This window comes from Salvia miltiorrhiza, chromosome 1 (assembly GCF_028751815.1).
Source record: "Salvia miltiorrhiza cultivar Shanhuang (shh) chromosome 1, IMPLAD_Smil_shh, whole genome shotgun sequence".
NCBI classification, from domain to species: domain Eukaryota; kingdom Viridiplantae; phylum Streptophyta; class Magnoliopsida; order Lamiales; family Lamiaceae; genus Salvia; species Salvia miltiorrhiza.
This window is the reverse complement of record NC_080387.1, coordinates 56,937,000-56,949,249: the sequence shown is the minus strand read 5'-3', so window position 1 is coordinate 56,949,249 and position 12,250 is coordinate 56,937,000. Positions and strand designations below refer to the sequence as shown.

The window sequence follows — 12,250 nt, the reverse complement described above, 5'->3', positions numbered from 1 at the left end:
ATCCACTTTCCTCAAAGTCTTGAAACAAACATTGCATTACTAAATTGTTGAAGTACTCTTTCCCTTTAAGTTTCGATCCACCATTTTCTGTAACAGAGCCCAAATACCCTATTGCCATCCATTCTTGTATCAACCTCTCAACATTGATTCGTGAATCTTTAGAATAGGCAGCACGATATGAAAAACAATGCTTAAGTGCTGGCGACAATTCATTGTAGCTTAAAATCAAATGAGGGAAAATGTCTTTTTTCGCCTTCTCCAATTGCCATATTTCACTCTCTAATGTATTCCCCAATTCTTTCAACAAGGCGTCGGGCGAGGAGATTACGTATTCCCGGCCAATTGGCAACAAGGCGGTGAAGGCGGCGACGAGTACGCCAAGAAGAACAAGCTCAAGAGAGAGATCTACGACGATCGGATCTTATTCATGAAGAAGGATGGCATGGATCTGGAAACTCTCTAAATCCACAAGGCTCGGGTGGCGAAGATCGTAGCTAGGATGAAAGAAACGAAAGATCTGTAGGTTTTAATTAAGTAATTTTAAATTATTTCTTTACTTTTTTTATGTAATTTTTAGAATTTTAAATTTAATGCAATTTAATTTTGAAGTAAATTGTGTTGTTTAAATTTAAATGAAAATATAAAAATTAAAACTAAAAAAATCAAATTATCTATCAAGTCATTCTAGTGTCGCCTTCCTCCTTACCCATTGTGGTCCCCTTTATATAAGTAATCGGAGTTTGGATGCTCTTATATTTTGATGTTCATTTTGTAAACAAAATTAAGATAATTTTGTCAGAAAATAAGAACAGACCGGCGCAGTCCATCTTTTCTCCTCACCCTCCTCACCTCCCCGCCGATAGCCACCGCCTGTACCCGTTTATTTTCCCTTTCTGACTAATCCAGTCGGCGTGCCGCAGCCACCCTTACTCTCCTCAGGTCGCTGCTGAGTGACTGCGGGCCGCGTCCAAAGCCACCTCTCTACAACTACCTGGCTGGGGGCTGGAGCCCCCTCCAAGCCCTGGGTTCTTACTTAGATAGTTTGGGTAGTGTGTCGTCTGTATTCCTATCCGCCTTATTTTTTTAATTTTATTTTAAATGACGAGCGCTTTTTTTTTGTTGGTTAAGAAAAGCAGCTAATTTTGATTGAAGTTTGACGCAAATGTCCGCTACTCTTTCTGTGCCGTATCCCTCAAAATGCTTAGATAAATAGGCTAGTTTTCATGGCTTGCTTTCAAATTCCGCACCAACAACTTCATATTTTCTGGAGGACGTCTTATTGCTGCGGGAGGAGTCTCTCTGTGAAACAGAAGTTAGGCCACAAATTGACGTCTAGTGGAGATTCAGGAAGGTCATATTCACGCCTTCTTTTTAAAAAGGTAGTATCATTCATCACTTTTTACTACACTATTCACCTAGCATTTTATGATTTCTGTTATTCTAGTTGTCTGATTGTTTATTTAGGACTCATGCAAAGTGAGACCTAGTTTGAGTTCTGGATTTTGTAAAGTTCTGCAACCTATCTGTTTGAGAGGTGTCAGTACAGCTGCTCAAAACGCAACGCTTAGCCAAAGTACACTTCTTGATACTGCTCCACGTGAAGATGGTTCCACCGCCGCCCTAAATCCATCAAATGGCAGAGTAATGCTCATTGATGGCACTTCAATCATGTATAGAGCGTATTACAAGCTTATTGGTATGTACAATGATCAGTGTATTCCGATTAATTTATATAATTATGGACTCCTAAATGATTGTTCTGGAATTGCTGGTGTTGTGCTCATTTCTTTTTTAATTTTATTGGGCGATGCTTACCATACATGACCAAATGCTAAGGAAGAGAAGTGAAAGTGAATTGGAGTTAAAATGAGATTATTTGATCAAGAAAATATTAGAACTTATAGGCAGATCTAGTGTGATAAAACCTTCAACATAACTTTTTAATTGTTTAGTGATCATCAAGCACACTTGCTCCACCTGATACAAGATATGTTTTATTGTTGTTATATCACCACTTCGTTACTATTGTACATAGCTGGTTTAAGTGGGGTTTTTTCAGCCTTCTTTTGCCATAGAGTGCATATTGATTAAAAGCTGCTTAGTGCTTAAATAGGAATTATAGGAAAACAATAGAGAGACTAGGTAAGCCCTTTATATCAAATGGCCAACCCAACATGATGTCTAGGTATTCGCTAATTTCCTTGATAATCCATTTTCTGCAATATACTCTTATTGATAAAACAAGCTCATAATTTGTCCCTAAAACAAACTAATCAAAAACATAACTATAAATAAATTGTTCGACCAATTGACTTGATTTATGGTTATCTGAAAAGAACCCAGAAGGAATTCTATTTCTGTTGAGAACTTTGATCAGCTCCACTGCCTATACGTATGCTAGCTTAGCTGTGGTTGTTGGGAGCTGGCTTTCTTCCTTATTCCTCTCCTCTCTATATGATCTACCGCTAGTTTGGGCACTCATCATTTCTGTTGTTACATTCTGTTTCTTCATGCCGCTGCGTGTATATGCCTATGCAGTAGCTAATTAACTTGTTATGGTTCTTTTATAGCGAAATTGCACCATGGTCATCTATCTCATGCTGATGGCAATGGAGATTGGGTCCTAACCATTTTCAGTGCGTTGTCTCTGGTAAGATTTCCTTAAGGGTATATATATCTGCCCAGTTCTTTTTCCTTGAAATTTAATAGTGAATATGACACAGTGTGTTAAGAATACGAGGATTATGTGATTTTCTTAGGGCTGTCTTAAGACCACACCTTTCATGTTATATAAGACGCCTTTCTTAAGAAAAAGAATCTAGTTATAGCTTTTTTGTGTCTCACTTATATGCATGTTTATATGTTATCTTTATTTTTTTAACTGCATAGTAGTTGGTTGAATATCCTAAGGAAGAATGCAAAGCATGGCCTGTAGTGTTTTTTGTTCTGTATCTCTATGTTCATTCTCATTTGTAATGTGAGGAGCTAACTATGTTATTCTCTCGGCTAGCCACCTTTATTTTCTTTTGATGCACAAAACTGCATTCCAAGAGTTTTCTGTTTATGCTAATATCACTCATCCTCTTTTAGAAATGAATGCTGATGTTTTCATGCTGCCTACTGAAAGAGTTATCTTGGATAAACAGCATAAAAATTTATTTTCCACACCTTGCTATCTGAAGCTTTGTGCAATAAAGAAGTTAATTATGTAATTTAGCTAATAGAAGATGTACCTAGGATGATTTCATTAAACAGCATGTTCTGCCCGGGTAAAGATCAGACTCATGTTAGTTTTGTAAATTGCTCCCTGATCTTCTATATTTTGTACTTTCTTTTAAGTTTTTTCACTGCCTTCTTGCAGATAATTGATGTATTGGAATATATCCCTTCACATGTAGCGGTATGTCCTCATTCTCCCTATAACTAGGGATAATTATTTTGTAAATAGATCAGCCAACTTAACTCTTAATATTTATATCTCCTGTACCTGTAGTAGTGGTTTCATTTGTCTTTTTCCTTCATTCTAAGGTGTTTGAAGATGTGTTCTTTCTGGTCCACTTTGTCTATTAAAATATCTGCTCCTAGAGCTGAAAAAGATCTTTTATCATAATAATGAATATAGTAACCAATAGTAGCTAGAATAACTTCTTTGTTCATCCAAGAGTTGGATTTTTCGAATACTAGAAAATTTTGCTATAATTCTATTACAGATTGAAAGAATTATATTTTAGCTCCTCTCAACACTGGCTGCCACTATTCACTCAACAATGTCACATATACCTGATGCTATCTCTATCTTCACGAGTCTCTTTATTTTCCTTCATTCTTTTATTCTCATTTTTTGAGGTCTGTGTTATTTGATTTCTTTTCTGCCCACGTCAGTTTTGTGCCTTTTATTCACTGACCTATTGCTGTTGATGTGTCCGCTCTAACACAAGTTTTTTTCCCTTCTGTTTTTTGCTTTTATTCCATCCGACGTCCAGGTGGTTTTTGACCATGACGGTAAGCTTGCTTTTTAATTATGTTTTATTCTCTTTATTCCATTTATTTATATAGTTCCTAATTTTGCAGTTTATATCTTCTTTATTTTTAGCACTCGTCAATTATCTATGGTTATGTTCTGGTACTTGAGGGGCTGTGTGATGTGCAAATATTGCAAAATCTTGTTTATTTTAAATCTTTGTTTATTTTATCATTTATCAGGAATGGTCCAAGTTTGATTGGGTCTTTCTTTCTGTTGTCCGCCTCTAGGTTACTTTTTTGTTTCTTAAATATTTAACAATTTATAGTTCCATATCTTTTAACTAAGGAGTTAAGCAAGCGATGAATACGTGACTCAGATTTATAAATAGTCATACTGTTGATCTCTTGTTTCTCTGTTGGAAAATTGCTGAAGTTTGATGTTTTTGTGACCTTGCCATGGTATAAACATCAATGCTGGTTCACGTAGTTACAATCGTCTAGAAGTACGCAACTGAGATAACTGTTACCCAGAAAGAGGAACTGTATGGTGTATTTTGATTTAATAAGGAGACTCATATAATTGAAATGCCGCTGGGTGATGTGACTTCAGCATCAGCTTTCAGTTCTATCTGGATTGTCTAATTTATTGGTCTTTGCGATGATCAAATTGAGTAGATTTAGCTAAAAAAATTCTTTCACCTAAGTAGTGGGTACAGTTGGAAGAGCTCTGGGCTTGTAACTTCTGCTGCTTGTCAGAGCCCGTTTTGATTGGACCTGGGTGTCGTCGTGCCTGGTCATTGTGCATGCATCTTTTCCTTTCTAATGGTTCTGTTTCAATTTAAGCTTGAACGAATCTCATTGGATCATTTAAACTAATAGACGATACTGAATTTGGTTAAGATGTTAGTGAAAAGGATAGATTGTTTGTTTTTTATAGAGAGGTTCTAAACATATGGAATCAGTTATCAGTTTCCTTTATTTTTATTAAGTTGTTGCTTCCAGCTAATGGAGAATATCCATCAAATTAATCATTACTTTTCTCATCTTATTTCATGCCTACTTGGGTGGAGGGTGGGGGAAAAGGGGGTTCAGAAAGGACCTAAAATGATGACTTTCAGATGCTATTTCTGACTATAGGGTCATAATAAATGTTTACTTATACTGACTATAGTGTAGTTGAGTATACTCCTATAATAATTTTTAACTAAGATAGATGGGTGTGGCCTTGAGCGAATTATTTTGATAAAACAAAGTTTTTCTTTACAGGGGTTCCTTATGGTCATGCGTCTCTTTCGTCCAAACAAAGTTTTGTTGGAAAAGGTATGCTATTTGATTTTTATTTTTTCTCTTTCTTCATTTATGACTAGCTAAAAAGGGAGGGCTCTTACCTAATAGTCCATATCCACGAGCAGTTACCTGGATCTCTTGATATTTTAATTGCTAATAGTAATAGGACCTGAAATTATATTCATGTTTTAACCTTAAGCTTTGAGTATGTTTCTGTCAAGCTAGGCGTCTTTTTGGAGTTTTACTTACCCAGAAATATTCATTATGATAGAGAAAAAAACTTGATCGTGCATACAAATATCTTGATGTCAGCACGTGCATCCTTGATTTAGGAGGACTGTTTTATTTGTTTTCTTGCTTGATTTGCTTTTTTCAGTTATTTAATTTTTAGTATGGGCTATGAGCTCCTGAGCAGGCTCGAAACTTTAGGCTGGATAGATAGTTCTCGCCTGATTATGGGAGAACTCTTCTAAGACCATTTAGAATTTAGTGTCGGTATCTGTGGCGCTTGGGTAGGAGATTTTCCTCGAGTTCTTGCTTTGTTCTTCTTTCTGTTTAATCCCTACAGTACTATATCGATTTCTTTGGTTTAAACTCGCTTCTCTTATCTTTTACTTTTGTCATTTTTTCTTTGCTTAGTTTGTTACTGTGAACTCTGTGTATTCCATGGATAAATTAAACCTGGGATTTAAAAGAAGTTAGTCAGAGCTATGTTATCTTTTAGTGGAATGTTATCTTTTGTTCCACTAAAATTTTTATGTCTGATTAAAAGTGGTAAAATAATGTTCTGGCAGTTCTGAAGCTTCCGTCGATGTTGGTTTTTTTATCAGATGAAAGCTTCTCTGTCAGTGATATTCAATGGAAATATGTCCAACCATACTGATCTAATTTGGTCAATCCCCCTCCCCTACCTGGCCCACCACCCACGCACAAGAAAAAATGTGCAACCTGAACTGATGACCCAGATTGCTTGGTAAACGGATCGTTTAAGTTGATAAACTATAAAAGAAATACTACCCTGTACCTATCTACTTGTCGTCCTAACTGCATATTACTATCGTCATGATTATCCTTCAAAATAAATGGCAATATGTTGCCGACCTGATGTGGTGGTTAAGCCAGCCACTGTATGTCGCTCGTTTCCCTTGCATTTTTCTTAGCATTATCTTACCATAAGAAGGTATTTTGATAGAAAGTGAGGGGTAAAAGAGGTGGAGCTGTAATGGAAGGTTTAGATAGGATAAAAATGGTAATTAAAGTGGTGATGTAAGAAACAATGCGAAGGTGGGTGGCTAAGGATGGTATCACCTATTTGAAAAACCATGTATGGGCTGTTTTCCATTGAATTGAGTCTTTGAAACATACCACATACAAATTAAACTGAGTAAATTTTATAAAATCCTTATTCTTGTCATAACTGATAACTCATAAGTGAAGATCTGTAGTTGGATGTGTCTTGTGGAATTCTATAAGTTTTTATGTGAAATTATATGCATTTGTTGAAAAAAAATGCACTGGAGAAAATGATCTAATTGGTCAATTTCTTGTAGGCATAAATTTTCGTCACACCCTATACCCGTCTTACAAAAGCAATCGGCCTCCAACCCCTGATACTGTTGTCCAGGGGCTTCAGTATTTGAAAGCGTCCCTCAAGGCTATGTCTATCAAAGTGATTGAGGTACAAACACATACATATTAATTCTTTGTTGATAACAAAGGTAGCAGAAGCATGTGAATTTATCTTTTCATTTCTTAAGCAGGTTCCAGGTGTTGAAGCTGATGATGTAATTGGGACACTGGCCGTTAAAAGCGTCAATGCTGGGTTCAAGGTACTTTTCACTGCGTCGTTTCATTAGTTCTATAATCTATTGAGGATCCAAGCAGACTTTTGTCAATGATTCTACATTAAAAAAAAAAAAACCATGTTAGCTTTCCTGTTATCTTCTGAAAGTTGAATGGAGTTCATTTTTTGCTTATTTGTTCTGTTCCAATAGCATCTAGTTTTGTGAGATATGGAAACTATTGCTGTGAACGGTATTCACATCCTAATTATTATACAACTTTCAATATCTAGTAGTTTTTATTTCTATCCTTTGTTCTATTCTTCATTGGCACATGACTCTTTTTTAAGATAATCGGTACAGGTACGAGTTGTCTCCCCAGACAAAGATTTTTTCCAGATACTGTCTCCTTCATTGCGCCTGTTGCGAATTGCTCCTCGTGGCTTTCAGTTAGTATTCCTCTTGGCTATTGACAAGCTTTCTGGGATCTGCCTGTTTATTTTCCTCTCTTATTTGCTATGCATGTGTGCAAGATGTCTGTAAGTTTCAGGAGTACATAATATTTGAAGGTCAACTTGTCTCAATGTTCTCTATAGCTATAGCCTATAGCCAACTGGCTGCAACTACCAACAGTTCCATTTTCTACAATGTAACTTCTGTCCTTGTTACTTCTTGCCTTAACATATAATTTCATGGTAATTTTCTGAAAACTAAAACATTCAGATTCAGAAGAGATAGGCTCACATCTGAACTCCCTGATTGATTCAGTAGTTTGGTGAAAAAATTGTTAAACATGAACAATGAACTAAGGATTGTAAGTGGGCTGAGCATTAGAGTATACACTTGGTAGGCCAAGAAGAATAATTTCGGAGTCAAACTTTGAGTTTATTTTGTTATTCCTATTTATGTTTATTTACTTTATTTTATGTTAACTATTGCAATTTCATTGTCATGGGCTGGTGGGTAGGCATTGGGCTCTCTGGGCTATTGGAGTAGTAGAGTACATATTTGCATTCTAGAGTTCAGTAGGCATGTGAAGAATTACAGTGCGGGACAAGTTTCTCGACCTAAGTATTTGGGTTTCTGCTATGGGACTTTTGTTGGTTTGAATTATTTTCTGACTCAATATTCTAGACTATTAATTTTGAAACTGGAACCTCATTTGCTGACCACAAGAATTCTTTTGACCTTATATTGTAGTACAATTTTGTAAAGAAAAATTGTACTCCCTCCATCCACGATATCGTTTCCACTTTTGTCATTTTAGTCCGTCCACCGATATCGTTTCCACTTCCATTTATAGCAGTAGGGTCCACAAACTTCACTCACAATAATAGTGGTACCCAAATTCCACTCATAACATTACCCACTACTATCCACCATTTTCTTGAAACCTTTGCCCTCCACAAAGTGGAAACGATATCATGGACGGAAGGAGTAGTACTTTTTTTCTTGCTTCATGTTTAATGCTTCTGTTTTCTTATGCAACTTTTAGCTGCTTTCTTTCTCTCTTGTTCTTACTGCATTGCTTACTCATTTTAGGATGTCCTCTTTTGGGATGGAAGACTTTGCTAAGAAGTATGGGACACTGGAGCCATCTCAGTTTGTTGATGTAATTTCACTCGTGGGAGACAAATCTGATAACATACCAGGTTCATCTATGTTTCTTTTACTAAACTTGAGAGCCAGTAGAAGACATATATAAGAAAAACATCTGATTCAGAGAGTAACTCATTTTATGGGTTTTTTCCATTTGGGAGATTGTGGAAGATAGTTGTTTTTTCATCCACATATTGGTTACCCTGTTGACGCATTACCTCTTAAGGTCATACTTGGCTAAATTTAACAAAATTGCAACTGGACTCTGCAGGAAATTTATAAATTCATCTGTGATCTGTATTGCAGGAGTTGAAGGTATTGGAGACGTTCATGCTATTCGACTTATTACAAAGTTTGGTAGGTTTATGCGGACCTTTTTACTATTACTTAAAACCATAGCATGTTAATCTCAAAGTGTGATGATGATGGTGATAGTCGTTATTGTCCTTTTTTTTAAAATTATTTCATGATACTCTTTGCGATATCTTTCCTTGCTGCATCCATCCATGTCAAACAAGGGGGGTTGGGGGTAGAGAGGGAGAAAGGCAGCGTGTGGACAACAGCTTTCTTTTCATATGGTGGATCGGTGATAAACAAGTGCATATAAGGTACATTGGGCTCTTTTAATGTGGGGAAGTTACAGTCATCCTATTGCCTAGTGAAAAATGAAGTCACTGTGAGATCAATTATATACTATTTTTTGCTTTTGCTTTCATTGTTGGGCAGAGGAGTTCCTTTAGATTAATAGTGCATTAGTTCTATTTTCTGAAGTTTGTGTGATCTTTCTTTTCTCATTTCATGATTACATAGTTCCTAAGTTGACCTTATTATAATTTGTTAGGTTCATTGGAAAACTTATTGCAGTGTGTTAACGAAGTTGAGGAGGAGCGAATCAAAAAGGTAGTTTGGCTATGCTAGTGGTTCCTTAAACCTTTCTTTCATGAATATATATACATATATATATATATATTGATATATTTCTTCATGCACTAAAATGATCTTGGTTGCTTGGTGTATTTTCGTAGTACTGTCGATGTTTACGAATATTCTGAAACTTCATATATAGTGCTGACTTTTGGCTTGAACTTGATCTTAATCTCTTTTTGTTATGGATATTTAATAGGTCGTTTACGGGCATACCACATTCATTCTCTTTGATGTGGCAACCCAAAAGTTGTTGGACCATGGTTGCTTTATCACTCCAAGAAATTATTGTCATATCATACATAGGAAATTCTGAATTAGTTGATGCTACCAAAGGGAGTGATGATGTCATACATAAAAAGGGAATAGACTCGTTGGAGGAATAAAAGAATCAGATCCTTGTAAACATTAGAGAAGTAAAATTTGCAAACTGACGTAAACTGTAAATGCCCTGAGGAACTTTTCAACTTAACATTCAATTTTTTGTGCTTGGCAGTAATTGCTAGCTATATTTAGTTAAATCTTACGGTTTAGTTTAAACCTTTGAATTGAGTTATGTTAGGAACTTGGGTGAGAAGGATGTTAGTAACTTATTATATTGGTTTAAAGAATGCCAGGCAAATTAGTAGCCAGCAATAGAAATTAGATTATCATGGAATGACCCTTATCAGTAGAAGAATATTATGGAATCTCAAGGTGCTTTAAACCTAAGCTTCTCCTAAGATGGGATTTCTTTACTGTATTAATCCATTGCATTAGTCAAACAAAGGCAAAACTGTGATGCAAATTATATATTCAGAGCGATAATTATGATCTCTGTCCTATCTACTGTGTCTGTTGAATATTTTCTTGTTATCTTCTTGAAATTAAATACTCTTTTCCCTGGACTTTATGTACTATTTATTTTTTCCAGGCATTGATTGCAAATGCCGAGCAGGCTATTCTAAGCAAGAATCTTGTAAGCTTGTCTGTGTGTTGATTGATTACTTTCAAAGCTTGATACTTAAAGCTAAAGCTCCTTGCTTCATGTAATGTAGGCTATGTTACGTTCTGACCTTCCATCCTATATGGTCCCATTTACAACCAAAGATCTGACTTTTATCAAACCAGAGGTTAGTTAGAATAATGGCGTGTTCTGGTTTTATTTCTGGCAATTGCTGCAATTCTAGGTAGATTGTATTTTTGTTAGTGAAGTAGAAAAGGAAAATGCAATTTTGATATTTTGTGGAAGGAAAATGATGCAATACATTTGAGGAAATGTTTTCTATCGTCAATGTGTAGGTATTTGTGTTGGAATATCTTGATTGAGTTTCAGTTTGTGATAGTGCACATGATTCAAGTAGTATTCTAATATGCTTGTTCGTACGTGGAATTTACAGGATGACGGGCAGAAATTCACAAGCCTCCTGATTGCCATTAGTGCTTATGCAGAAGGATTTTCTGCAGATTCTATTATTAGACGGGCTGTTAATTTGTGGAAGAAGCTTGAAAGCCAATGACCACTAATCTAAAAGGTATTTCCCAGCACTTGGAGTATGTTTGCAGTTTCTTCTGTGGTGGAAGGGAATTTTGGACACAAATTCACAGCCAATTCGACTGTTTTTGAGCATACTGTAGGTGCTAGCTCTTTGATTCCGATATCTGTTTTCCTCCAAATGAATCTCCTATATATATTTCTTTTTCATCTTAATTTTCGGATATCGTTGCCTAAAAAATTGATGAGATGGTTTTTCTGTTTGTATGTATCTTATTTGCTTTTCCTCGCACCAATTTTAATAGCGATTTCTAATCACTATTTGATTAAATCCTGAAAACTTCTCCATAACTTTTTCTTTTTGGTGCCGTTGCTAGTTTTTTTTATGTAATTTTATTTTTTATATAATGTTTTTGTTGTAAATATATCTTATAGATATATCTTATGTGTGTTGACCAAGAAATCTCCCTAAAACCCTAGCTCCCTACTTGTATAAATAGAGGTCTCTAGTCCTCATGTTGAATACGCTCAATACATATTCTCTTCTCTATTCTCTCGTTTCACTCTAGTTTATAACACGTTATCATCACGATCGTTCTAATTCTCTCATCTCCCTCCAATCGTTCTAGTGCTCTGATTAAAAGGTAATGACCTTTGCTTCTGCAAATTGAATCAAATTATGATACTGGATTGCTTTATGTATACTAAATAGCATGTGTTTTAATGTAATTGATTTACAAGATATTAGATGTATCGTTTTTAATAGCATGCGGTTTTATTGCTTATGCACAAGATATTTTTGTTTTTTTGTTTTTTTTTTGTTATTTCATTCGATTGATTCAATTGAATCAATTTCTTATGACATGGTATATTGTTATTCAAATCCAATTATTTGTCAGAACTATCAAAACAATTTATCTGATCCAACTAAATCAATTGCTTATATGATTGCATTTAGTTATTATTTTTATGATTGATTTAATAAGTCGATTATTTTTATGTTGGAATCACTCAATTGTTTAATCAATTGTATTGAAATGTTATTATTTCAGCAAGGCTGTTATTATGTATTGATTTGATATTAATTGGTCATTTATATCATTTATGTGTATCATGTATATCCATCAATATATCGACTCCATATAACTCTTGAACCGATTTTTCATATCAACTAGTACGCTCCCCCGTGCGATGCACGGGTTACGATTACACTAAAGCATCA

At 35.3% G+C, this 12,250-nt stretch overlaps 1 protein-coding gene across 13 annotated transcripts; it reads left to right on the top strand.

Moving 5' to 3' along the window:
• Nucleotides 1–738: 738 nt before the first annotated feature.
• On the top strand, nucleotides 739–11,244 carry LOC130997395 (uncharacterized). Of its 13 annotated transcripts, none has more exons than XM_057922703.1 (16): nucleotides 739–1,046; nucleotides 1,129–1,379; nucleotides 1,465–1,696; nucleotides 2,571–2,650; nucleotides 3,362–3,400; nucleotides 3,984–4,002; nucleotides 5,230–5,283; nucleotides 6,801–6,928; nucleotides 7,008–7,079; nucleotides 7,395–7,480; nucleotides 8,574–8,683; nucleotides 8,937–8,987; nucleotides 9,472–9,530; nucleotides 10,468–10,512; nucleotides 10,592–10,666; nucleotides 10,934–11,244. In XM_057922703.1, the coding sequence occupies exons 2-16, from the start codon at nucleotides 1,224–1,226 to the stop codon at nucleotides 11,051–11,053; spliced, it is 1,326 nt and encodes a 441-aa protein (XP_057778686.1). In that variant the 5' UTR covers nucleotides 739–1,046; nucleotides 1,129–1,223; the 3' UTR covers nucleotides 11,054–11,244. The 13 variants fall into 13 exon arrangements, 10 of the variants coding, with proteins under 10 accessions (XP_057778686.1, XP_057778670.1, XP_057778729.1 ...); XM_057922687.1 differs by having other exon boundaries at nucleotides 760–1,046; nucleotides 1,137–1,379; XM_057922695.1 differs by having other exon boundaries at nucleotides 761–1,046; nucleotides 1,134–1,379.
• The last annotated feature ends 1,006 nt before the right edge of the window (nucleotides 11,245–12,250 follow it).